The sequence below is a fragment of the Artemia franciscana genome, chromosome 8, assembly GCF_032884065.1.
Source record: "Artemia franciscana chromosome 8, ASM3288406v1, whole genome shotgun sequence".
Lineage (NCBI taxonomy): Eukaryota > Metazoa > Arthropoda > Branchiopoda > Anostraca > Artemiidae > Artemia > Artemia franciscana.
In genome coordinates, this window is record NC_088870.1 from 48,210,007 (window position 1) to 48,232,019 (window position 22,013).

Consider the following 22,013-nt stretch of genomic DNA (forward strand, 5'->3'; position numbering starts at 1 on the left):
CATGCGTGACTTCCCTGTTTATATGGATGAATTCCCCTTTCCTAGCAATAAATCCTGCATTTGCACAATGGGCAACTTGTATAACTTACAATCGGTGACCAAGGGGTGGGGAGGGGGTATTTGACCCCGGAGTAATACGTTTTTGACTTTTAGATTACTTTGAAAAAAATGGTTCTCTCAAAATTCTGATTGAATGTATTTGGAGGAAAAAGATCGTGGGGGGAGGCTACTTGCTCTCAGATCACTTTTGGCTCTTAAAAGGGACACTAGAATTTTCTATTTCCACTTGGATGACTCCCCTCCGAAGTTTGTACGGCCACCCCTTCCATTTACAGTGTCTCTTTTTAAAAAAAAGACACTGCAGTCTTGTGGCCCTTTACTATATTGTGCATTGCAGTCTTATGGCCCTTTACTATAAAGCCCTCTGATATTGAAGAATTCCGGCGCGACTTTTGATTTTCTACGTGGCTGAAGATATCGTGGCCTCTTTGATAGGGTCCTCTGAAATATAAAGTTGGAATTCTGTATATACAGTCTCTGAACACAAACCTGGTAGCACTTGCCAACTTAATTTTTATCAAGATCGCTTTATTTTTTGGGGATATTTTCCTCCCCTTTTTCGAAAACCAGGCAAGGTGTCTTAGACTTGTTGCTTTTGATTGTAATTTTGGTAAAATTCTAGTTAATTGACTTCTTGCTATCTCGGAAAGGGTTTAGGTTAGGAAAATGAAACTTTCAGGGATGGGGTCTGCAGGCTAAAGTATGTTTCGGGAAGGTATTTTAAAGTACCCAACTCCACTCCTTCTCCCTCTAGAGGGCCCTGAAATTTGCCTACATGACAGGTCTATACCTATTGAAATTTTGACAAAACAACATTTTACCTTAAATTTCAGTTACTAGTTGCTTTTTCTCTGCCTTTAGTTCTGAAAATGCAATTCCTGTTATTTGAGTAGAATTTTGAGCCATATCAATGTTTTTTTTCAAAATTTAGGAAATGTATTTGCATATCTTTAAAACCTTATAAAATGGAATTGAGCAAAGCTATGAAGCTGAAAACAATTTTGTTGTACTTCAATTAAGCAGAAGATCTATTTTGCAAGGTTTCACTTTTATAACACACATATTTTTAAAGGTCATCAAAGGTCAGGGCCCTCTAGAGGGAGAAGGAGTGGAGGTAGTTGCTTCAAAATACCTTCCCGGGACATACTTTAGTCTGTAGATTCATCCCTGAAAGTTTCACTTTTTTAACCTAAACCCTTTCTGAGATAGCAAGAAGTCAATTAACTAGAATTTTACCGTAATTTTAAGCTTAATGGATTTTATGTATTTGCAATCTGCATAAAAAGCCAATTCTTTTGGTTGATTAATTTTTATAAAAATTCCTTTATTAGAGTTTTTGGATAATTTTGGCCTGGCTCGCTCTTTGTAGTTCGCTAACAGTAACTGCTTAATAATACGCTCCTCAACACAACTCTGAAGGCTTGAATACTGGGTAGGGTTTCAAACATTCTACTATTCTTTTGTTCGTCTTAACTAAAAACTGTCTAAGCTTAACTATCTTAAAAGTATTGTGTATCTTATGAAGCTTTTATAATTTTTTGATTGGGCGACCATATAAATAGCCACAAAGCCAACTAAAAAATAGCCATCGTAAAAGAAATGGCTCTAACTATCTAAAGTTACTATTTTTTACTTACCACGTCATCAGTTGATTTCTTCTTTTAGTTTTATTTTACGCAGTGAGAGGCTTAAGTAGAGCGTTTGGAAAGATTCCCGAAGATCGTACGACTAATGCCACGAGTCCTAACTAGAAAATATTTTTATTTATTCATATTTTATTTTGTTGTGTGACAGTAGCGATGTCTGATTTATTTAAAAATGGATGCAGTAATGGAAATAGTATGCAAAGTAGGCTTTTTTAATTATATGACAAAATTAAAGTTAGAGAGGATAAGTGGATTTTTAAATTATATCTGGATTGTCGTTTGGCAGAAATTTGCATGGCTCATAACCAACATTTAAAAAAAAATTGCATGGTTATATTGCCAAAAACCCGTTGCAAATATCAGGTTTTGGTTTTTTAATATTCAGCTATCATTAACTGTCTCTATTAGAATCTGTAACTTATTAGATAGACGAAAAGAGAGATTGTCCCTTTTTGGTCCTTGGCTATCATAGTTATTTGAGTACATCTGCCAACGCTGCATACAAAAGGTTTTTTGTAGCCAAAAAGGCTCTTATTTAAAAAAAAAAAAAATAATAATTCTTAAGATTTTATCACTGCCTTTGACTAAGTTATGTAAAATAATATTCTGCTGAGTTGTCTTTTTTCCGGACACAGGGTTGAATGTACAAGTTGCATACACATTTGACCTCTTGATCCATCTGTGGAAAACTATTCCATCGATAATTTTATGTATTAAGTCGTAAGTTGTTTGTCAAAAACCCATAGAAATTGTTGGTACTTATGTATTATACCACCAGCACTCAAGAAGTGAAGTTAGGTTAATCCTAATGAAGAATACCAAAACATGATGAAAACAATACTTGAGAAACAAACTTGGGCTATATATTTGCACATTAGGGGGGGGGAGATAACCCAACCCCTTAATGCGCAAATATATATCCGAAATTATATAACTCCAGTGTATTCTGTCATCCACCACATGTTTTCCATTGGGCGTCAATCACGTCAATCACGCTCAGTGATCTAATTGTTTCTTAATACAGACAGATAAACCGGTTTGTTCTCGAGTTTTATATAAGGTAAACTTGAGTGTTGTGAAGTATAAGTACCAAATTGTTTTTTCTAACCTGTGATTTTATGGGTTTTTTTTTCCACCTGCGTATAAGGGGGGACAATAAAGATTGTCTGTAAGAAATTGTTGTAACAATACCAGATGCTCCACTAAACTCTGAAATTACTCCAAGTCTGAAAACCTCTTTTAAAAACAGGCCATGGCTCTTTAAAAACCTTTCTACCCCCTTCTGAAGCTCTATGTTATGTGTGCCTTTGGGCTGCTGTATAATTTTAAAAAATAAGGATACCATCTTTTGATAACCATTTATCTCCTGGATGTTGTTGGATCATGAGCAAAGGCTTTACTGAACTCTGATAAGGCGATTGTATTTTGATGCACTTCTAATTGTCATCAGTTGTTACATAAATAATAAAAGGAAGGTACGTGATTCAAGTACCGTATTTAAATGAGACTTAACTTTGAAGAGATCATTTTTCACTTTTTCTTAGTGTGTGAAAAAGGTAGTATTAACTGAAAAGTTGTACTATGGATGGTAAGATTCTTTAGCTGTTTCTTTTGTATGAACTTAACAGTATACTTACTTATTTAGGTACTTGTGTATTATTCCGAACACATTAAAGAAGTGAAGTTGGTTAATTCTAATGAAATATACCAAAATATGATGAAAATATAATACTTCGGTAACAAAATTATGGAAAATGCAACCAAGAATTATGGAAAGCAGGCCGCCCAGAACGCATTATATTAAATACCTAACCAGATCTGTATATTGAATATTTAATTGAAACATAACTGCATCGTAGTTTATTTCACGAACGAATAAGCTAATTATAACCGAATGCGAGAGAAAAACTGGTATTGCTCAGACCAAACTAAACAAACTTCTTGAGTATGTTCTGGATAATACACAAGTACCCTTACTTGTGTAAAATTAGAGAATAGACGCTACTTTCTGGAAGAAGTGTTAGTGGGACCTGGACCTAGGACCTGGATATAAAAAAGGAAACTCTTTGATGGCAGGACTTGTTTTAAGGGTGAATTTGCTTATGAAGTAATTTTTTCGGAGGAATATCTCTTCCAAAGTGTTATAGACTAATAATTTGAAAATACTTTCCCTTTTCTTTAACAAGTTACAGTCTTTGTTGGAGAAATGAGCATTGTTGGGGGCATTACGCAGCTATCTGACGTTTCTAAGGGGGCAGCAATGTACTCTTACGTACATATTGATCAGAGTCAAGTACAGATAAACCCACATTTATCTGACATCTAAGGGCAGTGTCTAGCTCGTTTATGTCTATAATTATTAGTAGTATCCCTTCAACGAATTCTATTAGAGCCCTATCCTGATGTACTATCGGAGTCGCTAACCCCTCGTATCCCTTCAATGAATTCTATGAGAGCCTTATCTCGATGACTATTTGAGTTAATAAACCCTCCTATGGGCCCTTTGGATCCCGATACAGCCCTATCCCGATGTACTGTTGAGGCTATTAAACCCTACTATAAATCCTTTGGATCCCAATACAACCCTATTCCAATGTGCTATTGGAGTTGTTAGCTCCTTGTATCCAGCTATACTCCTACCGCAGCCATAACATTTTCTGGAAACATTTTATGCCTATTTTCTCAATGAAACAATGCCATGAATGCAAGAGCACAATACTCCCATGACTCCTATGACACACATGGTGTTATCTCAATTTCTGGACGATAACGAACTTTCTGGAAATGCTTGCCAGCTGTTATTTCTTGGTGAAAAGGATCTTTGCAAAGAAGCGGCCAGGCGCACGGTACCCATTTGGTGAATATCACGTTACCATTAGTATAAAGGCTTGATGATGAGTTACTTGATATCATAGTTCCACATAGACATTTTATTAGTTCACATTGTTTCAAGTTGGAAAAACGTTCTAATATTTGAAAAATGAGTATTTTTACACTATTGCACCTTGAAGGAGTTGACAGTGACGATGTGAAGACAAGAGTAGCAATTGAAGTTGAACAGGATTGTCGACTAACATTCGAGTGGGATGAGATGTTTGGTATATATGTTCTGACGTTGAGTAAATTAAAGTTGGAAGTATAATTATGTTTCATAGCAAAAGTGAATATAATGCATATATCCAGACTGCAAAATGGATTGAATGCAATCATGAAGCACATTAAGGACAGTGGATTGACTCTCCTCATGAAAAAGAGTGAAAATGGATATTATTCTATTATTACCTTTCTGACAATAAAAAATGTTTTATAATTGCTTGTTTTTTTGGTTGGATATTTTATATGATTGTTTACTCTCTAGGATTGTAATTCCTCTAGGATTGTAATTCTTGTCTTGAAAGGGTTTGTGACTCACCCTAGGCATTTCCTGTGTTCCAATTGTCACTGATAAGGGTTATCAATAGGAAACAAACTTACCCTGGTAGGATTGGAAAAGACTCTAAATGTGATTTCAATTTGTTTCTAAGGTATTGGTATCGTCGTGGGACAAATCATTTTTGGAAAAAGGATTTGGAACACGTTTCAATTTTAAAAACATCAAGAGAGTATGGTTTCTACGTCGTCGTTGTGAGGACAGTGGTAGTTATGATTTTAAGACTACTGATTTTCATTTGGCTATTACAGAAAGTGATTCTGATTTTTAGAATATCTTGTGCGACATTACTTCAAATAAGCAAACTGAAACATGTGAATTTTACAATAGAATCACAATAGTAACATTGACCTCACAAAGAGATATATTAAAAATGAAGTTACTTTTTATTGTGAGAAATGTGATCCTGACTTTGCACAACAAGATCAGTACAAGTTGAAGAAGAAATCCAAGAAATGGTGATAAAAGACCTTTTATTGTACAAACAAGTTTCATTAATAAACAAATTCACATACATTTTTATAACATTTTATTCTTAGGGCATTGAAATCAATTTTATACAGGTAGGACAGGGTATTTTCTACTATGAGGTCATTCAGTCGAGTAATGTCTTCATATATGTTGAAATTTTTATTGTAAGTAAAGTCATGACATCAAAAAATAAAAATTAGTAATGCATGAAAACCACAGATTTGGTTTGATAAATCTTGTTCTCGCTTTCTATTTTGAATAATAGATATCCTACTTCTTTCAAGGAAATTTTTGATATGAGGTGTGCAGAAGGCATATGGTTGACCTAGAGGATAAGAAATTCTATATTATTCGCTGTTTGAAAGATGCATAGCTAATGCCCCGTCTGCACAGTTGATGGGCTACTATTAACAATGATACTGATATTGCTAACACCATGAATATGTTCAAGGTACTTCTACGGTGGGCAATAGGATTTGCATTTGGACATGTATGGATCCAAGTTAAATAGATCGATTTACTGATTTGTGTTTATGGCGCCAAGTCTAATAGAGCACTACCGTTGGGAGTAATTTCCCGATAAGTTTTAAATTGATTTAGTGAGATGAATGCTTCACTCTTTGTCAATCGTTTGACATCGGTACACTAAATGTACAGTGCCCGTTCGGACAATACTCATATCTTGAGCACCAGACAACTCCAAGACAAAAATACTATGACTTTTTTCGAATATCGTATCGGTTATACGATTTTCAAATAGTTGTGAATCTTGATACAGGGATTGCATTATCATTTCACATAGGGTCCTATAGGATTTATCAAATGATAAATTGTAGAGAGGAATTCGATTTACTTTACACAAAAAGTCTATACATTTTGAATTTGTGTTGAGAACGTAGCCATGATCCTATAGCACTGACACTTGACGAATGCCATAGCAAGTTTTGAAGGAATTTCAATATTGATAAATGAAGAGTTGGTGTTGGTACTTGAACCAATGGCAGTATGTCTTTGATTGGTGATTGTGAGAGGAACCAGTAGTTTGATGTTATTTCCGGTGGCTCTTAATTTCTCCATTGCCAAAGCATCAAAACTCATGACCTGTTGTTGTGTATATGGAGTATAAGCCGAGGCGAGATTGACATTTGTATTGGGTGTAGCATCAAGTGTTTTTCTTAAATTTGGACGGAGCGAGTTGTAACTTTGTATCAATATTAAAATTGGGAGGCATCCATTTAGGTATATACCATCCATTTCTTCCAGCAGCTAAATGATAATCCTGCTCACCGCTCAAGTGAGTTCAATATCCGTATCAACATTTGATCTGTAATCATGGCCCATCGCCTGACCTCTCATTTCTTATAGAACATTGGAGTCATCAATATAAATTGTATTTAGCTTGCATAGTTTGATACATTGTTGCTAGTGCTCACCTGTGCCCCATCTATGTAGACACATATTTGTCTAAACAAATTTTGTAGTACGCAATTTTCATAGGATAATCTATCGGTAGTGGTGGGAGTTTTATTCTCAGACTTTTTCTTCACCACTACTTTTAAATCAATAAATGTGGATGATGAATCTGTGGAGAAGTTTTCATTGGAATATATTTGAAAACGTATGCTTTCAGAGAGTGATTGTTCTGGGTAGAATTGTTCATAGTAATCATGTTTTAAACTGACATCTACACTTTCTGCATTGAAAAGTTATGGAAATGATGTGACGTCATTTCAATCTAAGAAAATATATCCTGTTGGGTTTCTTTTTCTTCTTCGACAAGAATGATGTCTTTCGTTTCTGTCTTGGGTAGAGATTGATGAGTGATGACGTCTTTCTCGACCTTTTTAAACCTTTTCCACTTTGTCGTAATTTCAATCGCTCTCTAAGGGACCGTGTGCTGGACCTGAGATTTTGTGACGCACTTTCTTCAAAATTTTTTGCCAGCCCCCTAATCGTGCAGTGTAGAGGATGCGAAATCTGTAGCAACTGGAGTAATATAATTTTTAGACAGGGGTACTGCAGAGCGAATCAACTTAGCAAACCAACTGCTAAGACCATTGCCCGACATTGACGAGCAATCCTTGTAATAGTCCATTCCATGTCCCAATTGTCGTGGTCTGAGATTAGTAGCATAGCAGTCAATATCTGGACAGATAATTATATTTTTCTATTAGCCATCTTGTTGTTGAATGGGTCGAAATGACATGCAATCACAGCCACCTTTTGCTATTGCTAAAGGATCACCTAGTTCACTTCTTAATATTAAATGGCAGTTCCAAATTACAAGTGTTTACAGAAACATACTGAAGATGCTGTATTTTATGGTAATGAACGTGTTCATGGGTGGTTTTTCGTTCAAAAGCACGCTGGTGGGGGATTTTGCTATTGCTAACTCTTGGTGTCTCAACAAAGGATTCATAAAGAAATATACCACTGTCCGAGGAGAAACCGAGTGTATACTCTGCAAATAACACGGTCTGTCCCATCGGCGGTTTCAGCGCTTTTACCATCAATCATAGTCTGTTTAGAACCAAGAAAATCTCTTAGGTTATCTTTGAGATGAACCTTTTTTTTGTCAATGGGTGAGCTAATGTAAATCTTGCCGTGGTCCATTGAATAATTAAATTGGAATGCTCCATTCTTACGAGCAGAGATTATTCTATTGATTGCATGACACATGTCAATCATACTACCAAATTCCTTATATTTTAGTACGAAATAGGGGTACAACTCAGATTTAAGTCTCTATTTAGTCTTTGGTTATTGGATACACAGACCAGTCGGTTGGTCTGACTGATCTCATATGTACGGTCTTTTCTCAGGATGTCGTATTTATTTTCATACTTGTCAAATTTCATGGCGTGGGAGAGTTCTGCCCAAAAATCACTTGCTTTATTCAAATCATCGTAGAGGGGATCAGAGACATTGGACATAATCGTCAGATAGAAATCATTGGGTATTGTGTACGTCTTCAGAAGTAATCCAAGAATCCAGATCAGGGTTGTATCCTAACCAACGAACAATCAACCGTTTCTTGCCTCTACGAGCGTTACTCTTTAATATCTTTTCAATCTGATACATTCCAGTGTTTTTAACTTTTGTAATTCATAATAATAAACACCACCAAGAATCTCATCATCTTTCATGTCACGTTGACGATACGTTATGGATGGAGTGTCTAAGACTCTGGACACTTGAAAAATTCAGTGGACCATAATTAGTTCCCTTTTTCAAAAATATTAGTAGTTCAATTGATGCAAACAGTATCACCAACATTGAACTTCTTCTTTGTCACTTCCCCCCTCCATTGGAATATGGTTTAAGAAAAATGTCAAGTGTATTGTCATCTCCTCGATGAACTTCTATAGGGGTAGAGTTGGACAGGGATCGATTAGGACGTTGATTATAAATCAACGAAAATATAACGGTTCAAAAATAGGGATGAAACCTTTGAATTGACAGTGAAACAAATATAAAAAATTTTAACTGGATATTTCGGACACATACAGTGGCCACTATCAGCAGTAAAACTAAAAGACATTAATAAAAACAAACAAAATTTTACCCAACAAACTAGTTACAATCGTATTTTTTTCATGCAACAGCAGAAGCAATCTCCTTGACCTTTTCGGTTCTGGTTCATTAGATTTGTCTGACATATCAGGTGAACAGAGGTCAATGTTCTTAGGTGAAATGAGATTTACTTCATTTGACTTCAGCATATCATCATAAATTGAATTCAATCTAAAATCACCTGTATCTCTGCTTATGGAATTATGCTTGAATAAAAAAAATTTAGTTTTTATTGTTTCCCTGAAAACTTGCTTTTTAACCTTGGTCCCTAGAAATCAAAGAAACATTCTTAAACAAAATAAAATGATTTGGATAATTATAAATATGTTCCGATGGAGCCGACGTGAAATCTTCAGGTTTGGAATTCTGCTTTAAGGACGATGAAATGTTGTTGTAGTAATCTCATTTTCGAATTTTGGTTCGTACGTCCCACAAAAGAGCTTCCAAAAGTACGTGAAATTGTATAAACCCCACTTAATGCTCTACGGGTGTTCGATCCTTTCCAGAATTAAAAAAAAAATAGCCAAAGTATTACTGCCTTTTAAAGCTACCTTTAAACCATTATTTTGTAAAATTCTTTTAAGTTTTTCACTCAGCCCTGGAGCATATGGTAAATAACAAAAAACATCTTTCTTTTCTAAAAAAAAACAGAAGCGAATGATGCATTGGCCAAGGCTATTCTGGTGCGCAATTCTTTTTCAGAGTCGTCACTGGAAGTGACTGTACTCCCTGAATTTTGTCACCTATTGCACGTCCTCTCCTCCTAGCTGGATTCCCATGGGTGAACTACTGATTGACATAGCTTTCGTCTTTGGGGCATTGATGTGTAGTTCGAATTTTTTAGCTTCCTCTGCGAGTTTGTTCAGGAATTCTTGAAGCTTCTGTTTGTCGACTTCTATGAGCTCAACATCGTCGACGAAGTCGACGTCCTGGATAAGTTTTCCTGTAATCCGGATTCCATGCCCATTTATCTGTCTAAAGATGTAGTCTAAAACTAGGACGAAGAGGAGAGGTGACAGGACATAACCTTGCCTTATGCCAGACATCAGCTTGAATCCGTGTGTGCTGCTGTCCGATGTTTTAACACAGCTTTCCGTTTCTTCGTACATGGCAACTATTAGACGGATTAGCTTCTCGGGAATGCCGTAAAACCGCAATACTCTCCACAGGGTTTGACGATCTACTGAATCAAACGCCTGTTTGAAGTCCACGAAGAGTATATACAAGCGCTGTCTCTATTCGTTAGATTCTTCCAGCATTGTGCGTAAAGTAAAAGTAAGGTCGGCACAACATCGTTTTAGCCAAAATCCATGCGGTTCTTCACGTAAGTGAGGATCAAGGACAGCTTGGAGTTTTCCTAATATTATCATCGTGAAGAATTTCGCAGGGATGAAAGGGAAGATTGATTCCTCTACAGTTGCCGCATTCTTTCGCTTCTTCATTCTTGAAGAGTTTGACTAAGGTTCCTGTCCTCCAGTCTTTCGGTAACTTTTCGGTCTGCCAGAGGAGCGAGAAAAAGGATAGCTATATATATATATATATATATATATATATATATATATATATATATATATATATATATATATATATATATATATATATATATGTGTGTGTGTGTGTGTGCGTGCATACGTGTGTGTCAGTTTCCGCTTAAACGATTCAGACACAGTTGGGTTTCATTTTCATTGTACTTTTGTTCATTTCCTTGGTACTTTAAAAATACACCTTTTGTTTTTGGTATAATATCAATTGTTTTAAAATGAATAAAGAAACTTTACGTTGACTCATTCGCTCTGAATATTGTCGCCAGGTTAATCTTTCCTTTTCGTCTAATACGTGAAAGCAAAGACAGAAGGTGTGCTAAAGCAAAATTAAAGGATCAAGGACATCAAATTTATAATATTTTTGTCTCCTGGATCCATCTTAGTCCAAAGTAGTAGTAGTTATTTCAAAATTACGAAGTTTAGGGCAGTATCATATCATCGTCGGTGTTGCCGCGTTGAACCGTGTTAATAAATAAGCAAAACTAATGAGTTAAATTTGGAAATGCTGTTCGTTTGCAAGATTTTAGCATTTGTAATATATTGATTCCGCAAGACAGGTACACCTTCTTACGCCCTTTTGCGCTATGAATGTCTACCTCATTTTTTTCTCACGTTGGCCTCACAGTTCTGCTACGCTTGGTACAATCCTCGAAACACTTGGGACAGTTTCGCCGCGCTTGACACTCACAAACTGGTGTACATGATTTCTCGTATATGTGGTAGCCTATTTCCTGCCACCTGGTGTATAACGGAACCTCACAGTTCTGCCACGCTTGGTACAGTCCTACAAACGCTTGGGACAGTTCCGCCGCGCTTGACCCGCACAACCTGGTGTAAATGATTTCTCGTATATGTGGTAGCCTATTTCCTGCCACTTGGTGTAGGGGTGCCTATTTCCTGCCACCTGGTGCACACAACGGAACCTCACAGTTCTCCCACGCTTGGTACAGTCCTCGAAACGCTTGGGACAGTTCCGCCGCGCTTGTCCCGCACAACCTGGTGTACATGATTTCTCGTATATGTGGTAGATCTCTGGTGTAACTTATCAAGCTATTTGGTTGTGTAGTTTCCACTTGAATAATTCAAACATTCGAATTTCGTTTTTACTGTCCTTGGTTCTTTAAATGTTGTTTTCACTTTTTATTACCTAATGTCAAGCGTTTAAACATTTACGGAATAAGTAAACTTCAAGCGTTAAAACTGTCCGCAAGACAGGTACACCTTCTTACGCCCTTTTGCGCTATGTATGTCTACCTCATTTTTTTCTGATTCTACTACCACCTTTCTGTTTTTTAATTTGGTAGCCGCTGCTAGCAAAAGAAAACTGCATGTGAAGGTATTTTTCGAAGGGTTGCCTATTTCCTGCAATTTGGTGTACGTAACGGAACCTCACGTTGGCCTCACAGTTCTGCCACGCTTGGTACAATCCTCGAAACGCTTGGGACAGTTCCGCCGCGCTTGACACGTACAAACTGGTGTACATGATTTCTCGTATATGTGGTAGCCTATTTCCTGCCACCTGGTGTACATAACGGAACCTCACAGTTCTGCCACGCTTGGTACAGTCCTCGAAACGCTTGGGACAGTTCCGCCGCGCCGCACAACCTGGTGTACATGATTTCTCGTATATGTGGTAGCCTATTTCCTGTCACCTGGTGTTGGGGTGGCTATTTCCTGCCACCTGGTGCACATAACGGAATCTCACAGTTCTGCCACGCTTGGTACAGTCCTCGAAACGCTTGGGACAGTTCCGCCGCGCTTGTCCCGCACAACCTGGTGTACATGATTTCTCGTATATGTGGTAGATCTCTGGTGTAACTTATCAAGCTATTTGGTTGTGTAGTTTCCACTTGAATAATTCAAACAATCGAATTTCGTTTTCACTGTCTTTAGTACTTTAAATGTGGTTTTCACATTTTATAACCTAATGTCAAGCGTTTAAACATTTACGGAATAAGTAAACTTAACATGGTTTTTAATTATTTGTAACATCGTCATTTAGATTAACTTTTTAAATTTTAATTTATCTTAATCTTCCTTATTATCTATTACATAAAAGTAAAGAAAGAAATGTGCTAAGGCTAAATTAAGGAATGAAACTGAACTAACATCTTTTAATCAAAAGTTGGTATCGGTCCAGAACATGCTGCGAAGCAGTATTGTAATATGGAAATTATATAACTTACTCTACCGGAAATAGCAAGAGCAAATAACACGAATTGATCTGTATGAAGGCGTAGGAAGCGAACGGGTTCATAGGTTGGAGATAATGAACACTTTTCGTTGAAATCTTGATTAAAGCTAATCAGGAAATATAATATTTTAATCAGGTAATCTTCTTTTTTAATCTGTCCAGGACGTCTTTAATTGTTCAAGGTGTTTTTGTTTTTTTTTTTTTGTTTTTTTGTTGTTTTTTTTTTTCCTGGGAATAGATGTAGAAACAACAAAATATATATAGAAAATATAGCTTGAAACACTGCACGAGTCATTTTATTTAGCTGTAAAATTGGTGATTTCCGTGCTGGAAAAAAGCAGTGGCGGCAATTGGATGCCCCCTAGATTTTTCTCCCCTACTAGATTTTAAAATACTCTTTTGGGGGCTGTTTTCATTGAAAAATGCCTTTTCCTTGATATTTTCTTTGAGAAAATTGAAAAAAATTAAAAATTTTCCCCTCTTCGCCCTCACTGGAAACAAGTTTCTGAAGCAAAGCAGTCGTAAATTGGGTTGGTTTATCCTCTTTTCAAAGTTTTTCTTATTTATTTTTACGTGTTTTCACAATGAGATTTGAATTTTGATTAGGAAACTCTGGAGGTTAATTGCTAACCCCCGCCTCTTTCCAAACTAGCTTCTATTTTTATCTGAAAATTCACGGAGGATTAGAAAATTTGGGCTTAAACATGTGATTCTGTTGATTTATCCTGTCCATGAAGTTTTTGGTTTATTCATTTATATATATATATATATATATATATATATATATATATATATATATATATATATATATATATATATATATATATAATATATATATATATACTAGCTGTTGGGGTGGCACTTCGTGCCACCCCAACACCTAGTTTGTGGGGCGCTTCGTGACAAGGCCACCCAAGCCCCCCCCCGCGCGCGTAAGCCGTTACGCGCCATTGTAGTTGTGTCCCTGTGTCCCACCTGTGAATAGATATATATATATATATATATATTATATATATATATATATATATATATATATATATATATATATATATATATATATATATATATATATATATATATATATATATATATATATATATATATATATATATATATATATATATATATATATATATATATATATATATATATATATTTTTATATATAAAAATATATATATAAATTTGCTGTCCCATTGCCTATGCATATAAATAGATTGTCAGGTTTACTGACTCTTGAACATGCAACATATAATTGTCCATGGGAAAAACAATCCGTATTCAGATCTATACCTCATTATTCTAATGATGTGTCCCTGTGTCCCGGTCGTCATTTATATTCCCTGTGTCCCGGTCGTCATTTGTGTCCCGGTGTCCCAGTTTGTAATTTCTCTTTGAGTGTCCCAGTCGTCATTTATATTCCCGGTGTCCCGGTCGTCATTTGTTTCCCGGTGTCCCGGTCTTTAATTTCTATTCGAACAATCCCTGTGTCCCGGTTGTCATTTATATATCCCGCCTGTGCCCCCGGCGTCCCCGTTGTAGTTGTGTCCCTGTGTCCCGGTCGTCATTTATATTCCCTGTGTCCCGGTCGTGATTTGTGTCCGGGTGTCCCAGTCTGTAATTTCTCTTTGAGGTTCCCGGTAGTCATTTATATTCCCTGTGTCCTGGTCGTTATTTGTGTCCCGGTGTCCCGGTATGTAATTTCATCAGTTGACAAACATGACGTCAGTCAACACACAAACATGACGTCACCCGACAGACCCACACACACACAGACAACTTATTTATATATATATATATATATATATATATATATATATATATATATATATATATATATATATATATATATATATATATATTTACTGTGAGTTTTAATTTTTTATCACGATAGTTGGGATGTTTTATCCATTTTTATGGCACTTGGTATTTACCAAGTGACATATAGCAATCGCAAATTCTGTCGGTCTGTCTGTCTGTCCTGGTTTTGCTAGTTTAGGCACTTCCAGATAAGCTAGGACGATGAAATTTGGCAGGCGTATCAGGGACCAGACCACATTAAATTAGAAATAGTCGTTCCCTCGATTCCATCATCTGGGGGAGTGGGGGACGGTTAATTCGGAAAAATTAGAAAAAAATAGGTATTTTTAACTTATGAACGGGTGGTCGGATCTTAATGAAATTTGAATTTAGAAATAAATTGTATCTCGGAACTCTTATTTTAAATCCCGACTGGATCCGGTGACATTGGGGGGAGTTGGAGGGAGAAACCTAAAATCTTGGAAAACGCTTAGATTGGAGGGATCGGAATGAAACTTGATGGGAAAAATAAGTGCAAATCCTAGATATGTGATTGACATAACCGGAACGGAACTGCTCTCTTTGGGGGAGGGTTAATTCTGAAAATTTAGAAAGAACGAGGTATAGGGGGAAACCGGAAATCTTGGAAAACGATTAGAGTGGAGAGATCGGGTGAAACTTGGCGAGGAGTGTTTTTACATATACGAATAATACATATACGGCCGATCGAATCCGTTCATAGCTAGGAACATGGGAGTAGCTCCAGTATTTTCATTGGAGGGGGGGCGCAAGAGGGGTCCATATCCGAGATTAAAGAGGCATGGGCTATATAATAGTTATTTTCTCCAAATTATTAGGGGGACGACTGTATTATCCCCCTAGTTATTGGGGGGATGATACATATACAGCTCTTTCCTGGGCACCAGGAAAGAGGTCAAAGACATAGATGGGCCCGTGCTTGTATTTATGTATTGATCAGACTTAATTAATAATAGTTTTGCACGAAAAAAAATACTAAAATAGGCTACATTCATGGATTGCATAAATGAACTACTTTAGTTGTCTTTATGCGCAAATAATTTGTAAATCGTCCAGTTCTCAAGATTTCTTCCGTAATTGTTGCTAGCATTTCAATTGCAGCGTTTCAATTGAAAATGAATATATATAAATAAAAAATAATGCCTTTTTGCCCAACAAAGGGTGAATATTTTATAAATTGGTAACTAAATTGCCATAGAAAGTGCCATAGAAAATTCACACAGACTATGAAGAATAGTCGAACACATTGAAAAATTCTTCGCTACAGAAGGACAGAATACTACACAAGAGGGGAGCCAAGAACGTACCCAGAATTTTTTCGGGTGTCGGGGTGGGGGTTACAAAAATAAACTTTTATAGACGCATCAAAAACTAGTTTATATTCATTTTGTTACATTTTTGCGAGTCGAACGAACATTAGGGGGGGTCAAATCTTCTAACTTCCCCCCTCCTGGATACGGCCTTGAGGGGAGCTGCCTTGAATTTTGATGATTTTTTTTTCTTGTTTTGCTCGACAAATTCGTATTGGCTAAGTTTGAATTGCATCATTGTAAACTGCACCTGATCCGGGGAGGAAGGGTTCAGGTACTCACTGTTTCTAACGGCGACTGTGACTTATTAGTATTTTTCCATTAATACCAAATGCGGCAAGCTTTACAAGGCTTGTCGCACAAGTAATGTGTAAAAAGTAAAGTTTACAATGTATGTAAGCAATGATTCAAGGTGTGTACATTTAGATGGGCAATATATTCCAGAAAAAATTATTGACTTAAGGCTTATAAATTGAAGACTTAAATACCAAAGTTTTGTTTCTTCAAGGTTTTTTCTCACTGCGACAAAAGTGGATTGTTTCTTAAGTATAAATGTTAGGAGACAGTCGTTATAGGGACGATTATAGGGGGGCTCTCCTATGCAATAGTATGAAAGAGTCAAATATTCGAACGATCTAATATTCAAACCCCTCTGAGGCAGTCATTAAGAAAAAAAAAATAACAAATCCTCCGATCCATCATGTGAGCTGACATTCCATCTAATTACAACCAAAAAGGTAACGAAATGTGAATAGTAAAAAGAAAAAAAAATCAGAGCGAGGGTTATTTTCAACTTTTTTAACTAAAAAAAAAAACTTAAAAAAAGTTTTTTCGCATGCTGACCAATGGTGTTACCTTGCACAGGTACTGATCTCCTGATTCGATGCCTTCAGCCGGGAGGGCAGTGCGTTGTTGGTGGCATATCATCGAACGCTTTCTGTGTTTTTTCCCAAATTTAGAGCTGAACCGACTTTGGCTGAGCTTACAGAGTCAAACCATTGACCCCTGTTCCAAACCAAATAGCGTGCGACACCAGGACTTGAATCCCCTGACTTCAGGATTTCAAGACTGGAGCACTAACCACTCCGGTAGGATGGGACTTTCAGCCAGTGAAAAAAAAAGAAAAGCTGATATTTAAGCAAAGAATTTCATTTTAGCCGTCTGTAGTGCTAATAAAATTATAAATAAAAAAAGTAACCTGAGAATCACTTGTATTTTGGTTTTGTCTTCTATTTTATGAATGCTTCTTTGTTTTTTTTTTGTTTCTTTTTTACTTTTTGTTGTGCGTCTTGCATAGCCAATGTGGTTTCAGGACGTATTTATAGCTCACCCGATTTGACCGACTATTGTTGACAAAATTTGTACGGTATTTATTGAATATAATTGTGTCTCAAGTGAACCTATTGTATTTAAATGCAAAATTAAATGTTTGTTTCAAATCACGGAAAATGTTTCACGTTTTCCATTCTGTCTTTCTGGTTTCAGTTCTGTGTTGCACCCCTGAAAGGGCACACCCTTAGTTTCATATCTGAATTAGTTTGTTGTTGCTCAAAGTTGGCTGGTTAATTCTTAATCGTTCGTTTAGTACTACTTTTGACAATTTCAGTAAAATTTGAATTTTTCAGTTAGAAAATAATTTTCGGTATTATTGGGTATTGGGTAATCAAGTTAATTTATTATTGAAAGCTAAAGCGTCAATTTCAGCTTTGAAGTCGTTATGATAGAAACAATTTTTTACCTAATTTTTTGTGAGCCTAGTCTTATTTTGTATGGACGCCAACTTTTGTGCGTCTAGACATTGATGTTAAGTTTTTTTCTTCCCGTAATTGTTGGTGTCAACAGGCTTTAACTGGTTGGGAAACAATGAAAATGACTAAGGTTCCCTTCGTAGCCTTTAGATCTATCAATAGTACTTAGTAGAATAGAAAGAATAATAGAAAGTAGAATCGTAGTAGAAAGAATAATAAATTCCGATTACGAAATAGCTGCTGATACTATCTATCGTACTCACAATTTGATAGGATTAAAATGTTTGATGCGTTAATGTGTATCTAAGAAAATTCAAAAATAAGTTAAAGTATACAATTAGAATATAAATATTTTTAAACTTTCTTTTAAGTTGTCAGATATATACAGTTTCTTTCTTATACTGTTTATAATCACGAAAATGGAAAGTGTTTAATACCTAAGATGTTTTTTTTTTATTCGGGTTTATTTTGGTTGTTTTTTGTTGTTTTTTTTTCGAATTTGTCTATGGGGTTATTTATTAACAGAAAGAACTGATAACAAGCAGCTGCTAGTAATGTATATTAACAAAGAATTGTTAAAATGTGACCGCCTTTATATTTGAAATCAATAAAAATGTTAGACATTATTTTTGGTTGATCATGGAAACCGATTCATTCTAGTTTGCTTTTGTTTTTCTCTTTTAGGGGTTGGTTATTTTATTTTATTTTTTAGTTTGTGTGTTATTTTGTTCCTTAGACCTATATATCATTAAAAAAAAGAAGGTGGGGAAGAAAGTGTAAAAATCAACGGCATTATAGCCTAGTTTTGTCAAGCTTGTTTTTGCATGGTCAAAAGTGCATCTGGGCGTCATAATTAAATGCTTATTAACGCTTATTTTACTTGTACTAAACTTAAAGCAAACACAGTGTAGATGGCGTTGAGGTGCTGTTCATACAAAGAATTCATTATCTTGGAGGGTTTGGATCAGATGCGCATCCAGGATTTTTGTTCGAGGGGGTGAGGTACAATAAAAAACGCATAAAAAGTTGGTTTATACGTATTTTTGTTACGTTACGGTTACATTACGCTGTCCCCTTTGATACGGTTTTGGTTGAGTTGCATCACTGAACACGACGTTATGTAAAAAATAGTGTCATAGTGGGCCTTCGAAGTGTAATTTTCTATTTTGTCCCTCCGTTTCGGCTGATTCGTACTTTATTTTGGCCAGAATGTATCCAAGGGCCGAAACATAGTTAAATGCTTCTTTTATAAAGGAAAAAATGAATTGCTGAGAAACTCCATACACTTGATATTGTTTTAGCTTCGTTTGTTTTCAATTCCAAGCCGGCAGGTAATCCTAGACTATAAAGAAAAACATAGTAATTCTGATTGGTAGTTTTAGATAATATTAAAATACAAAATAATATTGATGAAGCCTTATTAACTAACAGTTTATAATTTATTTTCTTTTAATAGAATATTTGACTAAGTTCTGAACAGTATTTGGACAAAAACACTGCATAAGCATAAAAATGCTATAGGTTTCTTTCAACATTAGCTTATACTTATAGTGTAAAGTTCATAATAATTTAAAAGTTAAATCCCTATTGAAAATTATTTTAATAATAAATATTACGTGCTTAGTAAAATATTCCCATATAAGTTTCTATTGTGGTATAAGCGTAGTTTTTTAATATTTTGAAATAAATTCTCTGATTATAATGAAATTAGTTGATTTTTAATTCGAATCAAACAAAATCTTTGACAGTCGTGGGATAATGGAAAAAGAAAAAAAAAAGAAATCAAAATACTCTCCAATTAAAAAAAAACATATTAGGGTGTGGCAAAAACATTTATTCACGCTTATTCTCTTTCACTTGTTAATGCAACTGGTAACAAATGAATAGTGCGAACCTAGCGTGAAATCGGTATATTTCGAAGCTAGCCAAACCCGCATAATCCAAGCTTAAAAATCACCAAAAAGGCTAGTGCCAAAATGCTGCTAAAAATATACAAAAGTTGCCAATTTTATTCAAATTTGCTTCCGCTCGAATTTTTTTTTTCTGCAATTCCCCTAATATTGTTAAACTTTTTGTATTATTCTCGGGCTTGTTTTTCTTTTTGTATTCATTTCCACTTGTTTTTCTTTGGTTTCATTTCCATTTCCAAATTTAATCAATAATCTAAGATTAGGCAGAAACTGGCTGCTATGACAAGCAATATCCGTCAAATGTCGAGGAATACTGCGTGTTATTCGGTTTTCACATGAATATTATGCCATCCTACTTTTACAGCCGTTATTTATTTTTTAGTTAATTCATCTAATTAATTATACTTCGTTAATTTTATGATATAATGTAATTAGTAATCTTTGTTTTCAATTTCATATATTGAATTTTTAATAGCCTTACTTCGAATCAAAGCTTGTCATTGTCATGCCGCCTGTCATGGGTAGGATTGCAGACTGTTTGGTCCATGAATGTGTCCCCTGAGCATTCAATTTTTAGCTAAAATGTATCCATCTTGAAATCTCAAAAATAAGAAGCTATTTTTCTTACCAGTTGCATTATTGACCAGTTGTTAATAATCTGTTTTTGTTCTTACTTTCTTATGTGTTTATAATTTCAATAATATATAATTGTGTTTTTAGAATCATGGGTAGATCTGACTTCGAACAATATGATTCCACGGACTCCTGACCGCGTTACTCCACCGTTATGTGGAGTTCCACCGGAAGAGTATTTGAAACTTCTTAGAGAAGCTCAGAGAGATAGTAACACCTCGTCAGCTCTGATGTCACTGGCCTCAACAAGGAAAAACTCCCCTCATTCATCGTAAGTCTATTTAACATCGACACTTGTTTGTTTCTGGGTTAAGTATAAAGGCCTATTGGGTATCATCATCAATAGCTACGAACAAAAATAATCTACCCGCAATTGATAAACCAGGAAATAAAGAGATGTTTTCTCTTTTCCGTGATTGTGACATTATTTCCCATCTTTTTTCGCTTGTGATTGATCGTAATTTTCCCATTCAGAGCAGAGCTGTCGGCAAGGGAGCTCCTTATCCTGCCTCCCGAATCTTCAATATTTTTGCTATTTCTCTTTTATTTGATGCGATTTAAAAAAAAAAAAAATATCAGATAATCTGTTTTTGGAATAAACGTTTTTATTGCTCACCGAATTTCTGGGCGTTTCTTTTCAAAATATCAATTTTTTTTTTCAAAAAAATGTATATGGGTACGAGCCTGGTCTCGTTATACAGATATTTGTACAGTTTAGTGTGTTTTTCAAACACTTAAAAAGGAGTCTTCCTAGGGAGATTCCATATCGGGCTATTTGTCTTGCAAAATATATTAATCCCCTCCTTTTACTTGGGCTTTCGGAAAGAATTATACGAAAAAATATTGCTTTTCCTTAGGTACGTCAGTATATTCAGTTGTAAAGAAGTGAATTTTAGTACAATCATTGGTATATTCCGGTACAAAAAAGTATTTTTGGTTTATTCCGTTACAGAAGTTACAGTTTTTGATAAAAGATTTGAAGATGAGATTCGACGTTGCAAAGAATATGGATAATTGATAAAAAGAGAAAAATTCGGTATTTAACATGGGTTTCATATGAATTAAAGACCACTAGCGCCACTGACAATGCAGCATTCCCAAGCAGAATTGCAAAAATTCAAAATATCTTTTATCTAGGAATATTTTTCGCCGTTCAGGCAAAAATTGGTAGCGAAAAGTTATCCCAGTAATTTTATTTCCACTGTCCAAAAGAAAACTGTGCGCTAATATTCTTAAAGAGCTTCTCTAACAAATCGAACCTTTGTTGGATAGTTTTAAGCACAATATTCAAAAATTGGATAGCGCAACAGGATTACTAGTTTTAATGCTAATAACACTGATAGAGATTTAAAGACTGCTAATGTCTCTTACACTTATTATATTATGGGCGCATATTTTTTCCTACTTTAAAGTTCTTTTGGCCCCACAAATAATCCATGAAATTTTCAAGTTTATTCTTGTGGTTTTTAAGTCCCCCCCCCCAAATTATTACGCTTCTGCGAATTTTAAGCAAACTATGTTTGTTAAATAGCAATTCTGTTTTTGCAGCCCTTGTTAAATAGCAATTCTGTTTTTGCAGCCCTTGTTAAATAGCAATTCTGTTTTTGCAGCCCTTGTTAAATAGCAATTCTGTTTTTGCAGCCCTTGTTAAATAGC

The 22,013-nt window shown here is 35.4% G+C and overlaps 2 protein-coding genes across 6 annotated transcripts in view; one reads left to right on the plus strand and one right to left on the minus strand.

The window, feature by feature from the left end:
- The window catches only part of LOC136030510 (uncharacterized protein F13E9.13, mitochondrial-like), a 61,636-nt gene extending 58,530 nt beyond the window's left edge, over positions 1-3,106 (minus strand). Inside the window, exon 1 of the mRNA XM_065709532.1 lies at positions 3,049-3,106. Within this exon, the coding sequence (XP_065565604.1) occupies positions 3,049-3,091 (43 nt within the window). The 5' untranslated portion in view covers positions 3,092-3,106. The remainder of the gene's footprint in view (positions 1-3,048) is intronic.
- LOC136030511 (BCL2/adenovirus E1B 19 kDa protein-interacting protein 3-like) overlaps positions 1-22,013 on the plus strand; it is a 64,833-nt gene that overhangs the window by 15,294 nt on the left and 27,526 nt on the right. For 2 of the 5 annotated variants that reach the window (XM_065709533.1, XM_065709537.1), the window contains exons 1-2: positions 1,759-1,908; positions 20,445-20,628. In XM_065709533.1, the coding sequence (XP_065565605.1) occupies positions 1,860-1,908; positions 20,445-20,628 (233 nt within the window). In that variant the 5' untranslated portion in view covers positions 1,759-1,859. Of the gene's footprint in view, positions 1-1,758; positions 1,909-3,165; positions 3,295-20,444; positions 20,629-22,013 lie in introns of those variants that run through there. The other 3 variants (XM_065709534.1, XM_065709536.1, XM_065709535.1) reach the window with 3 other exon arrangements.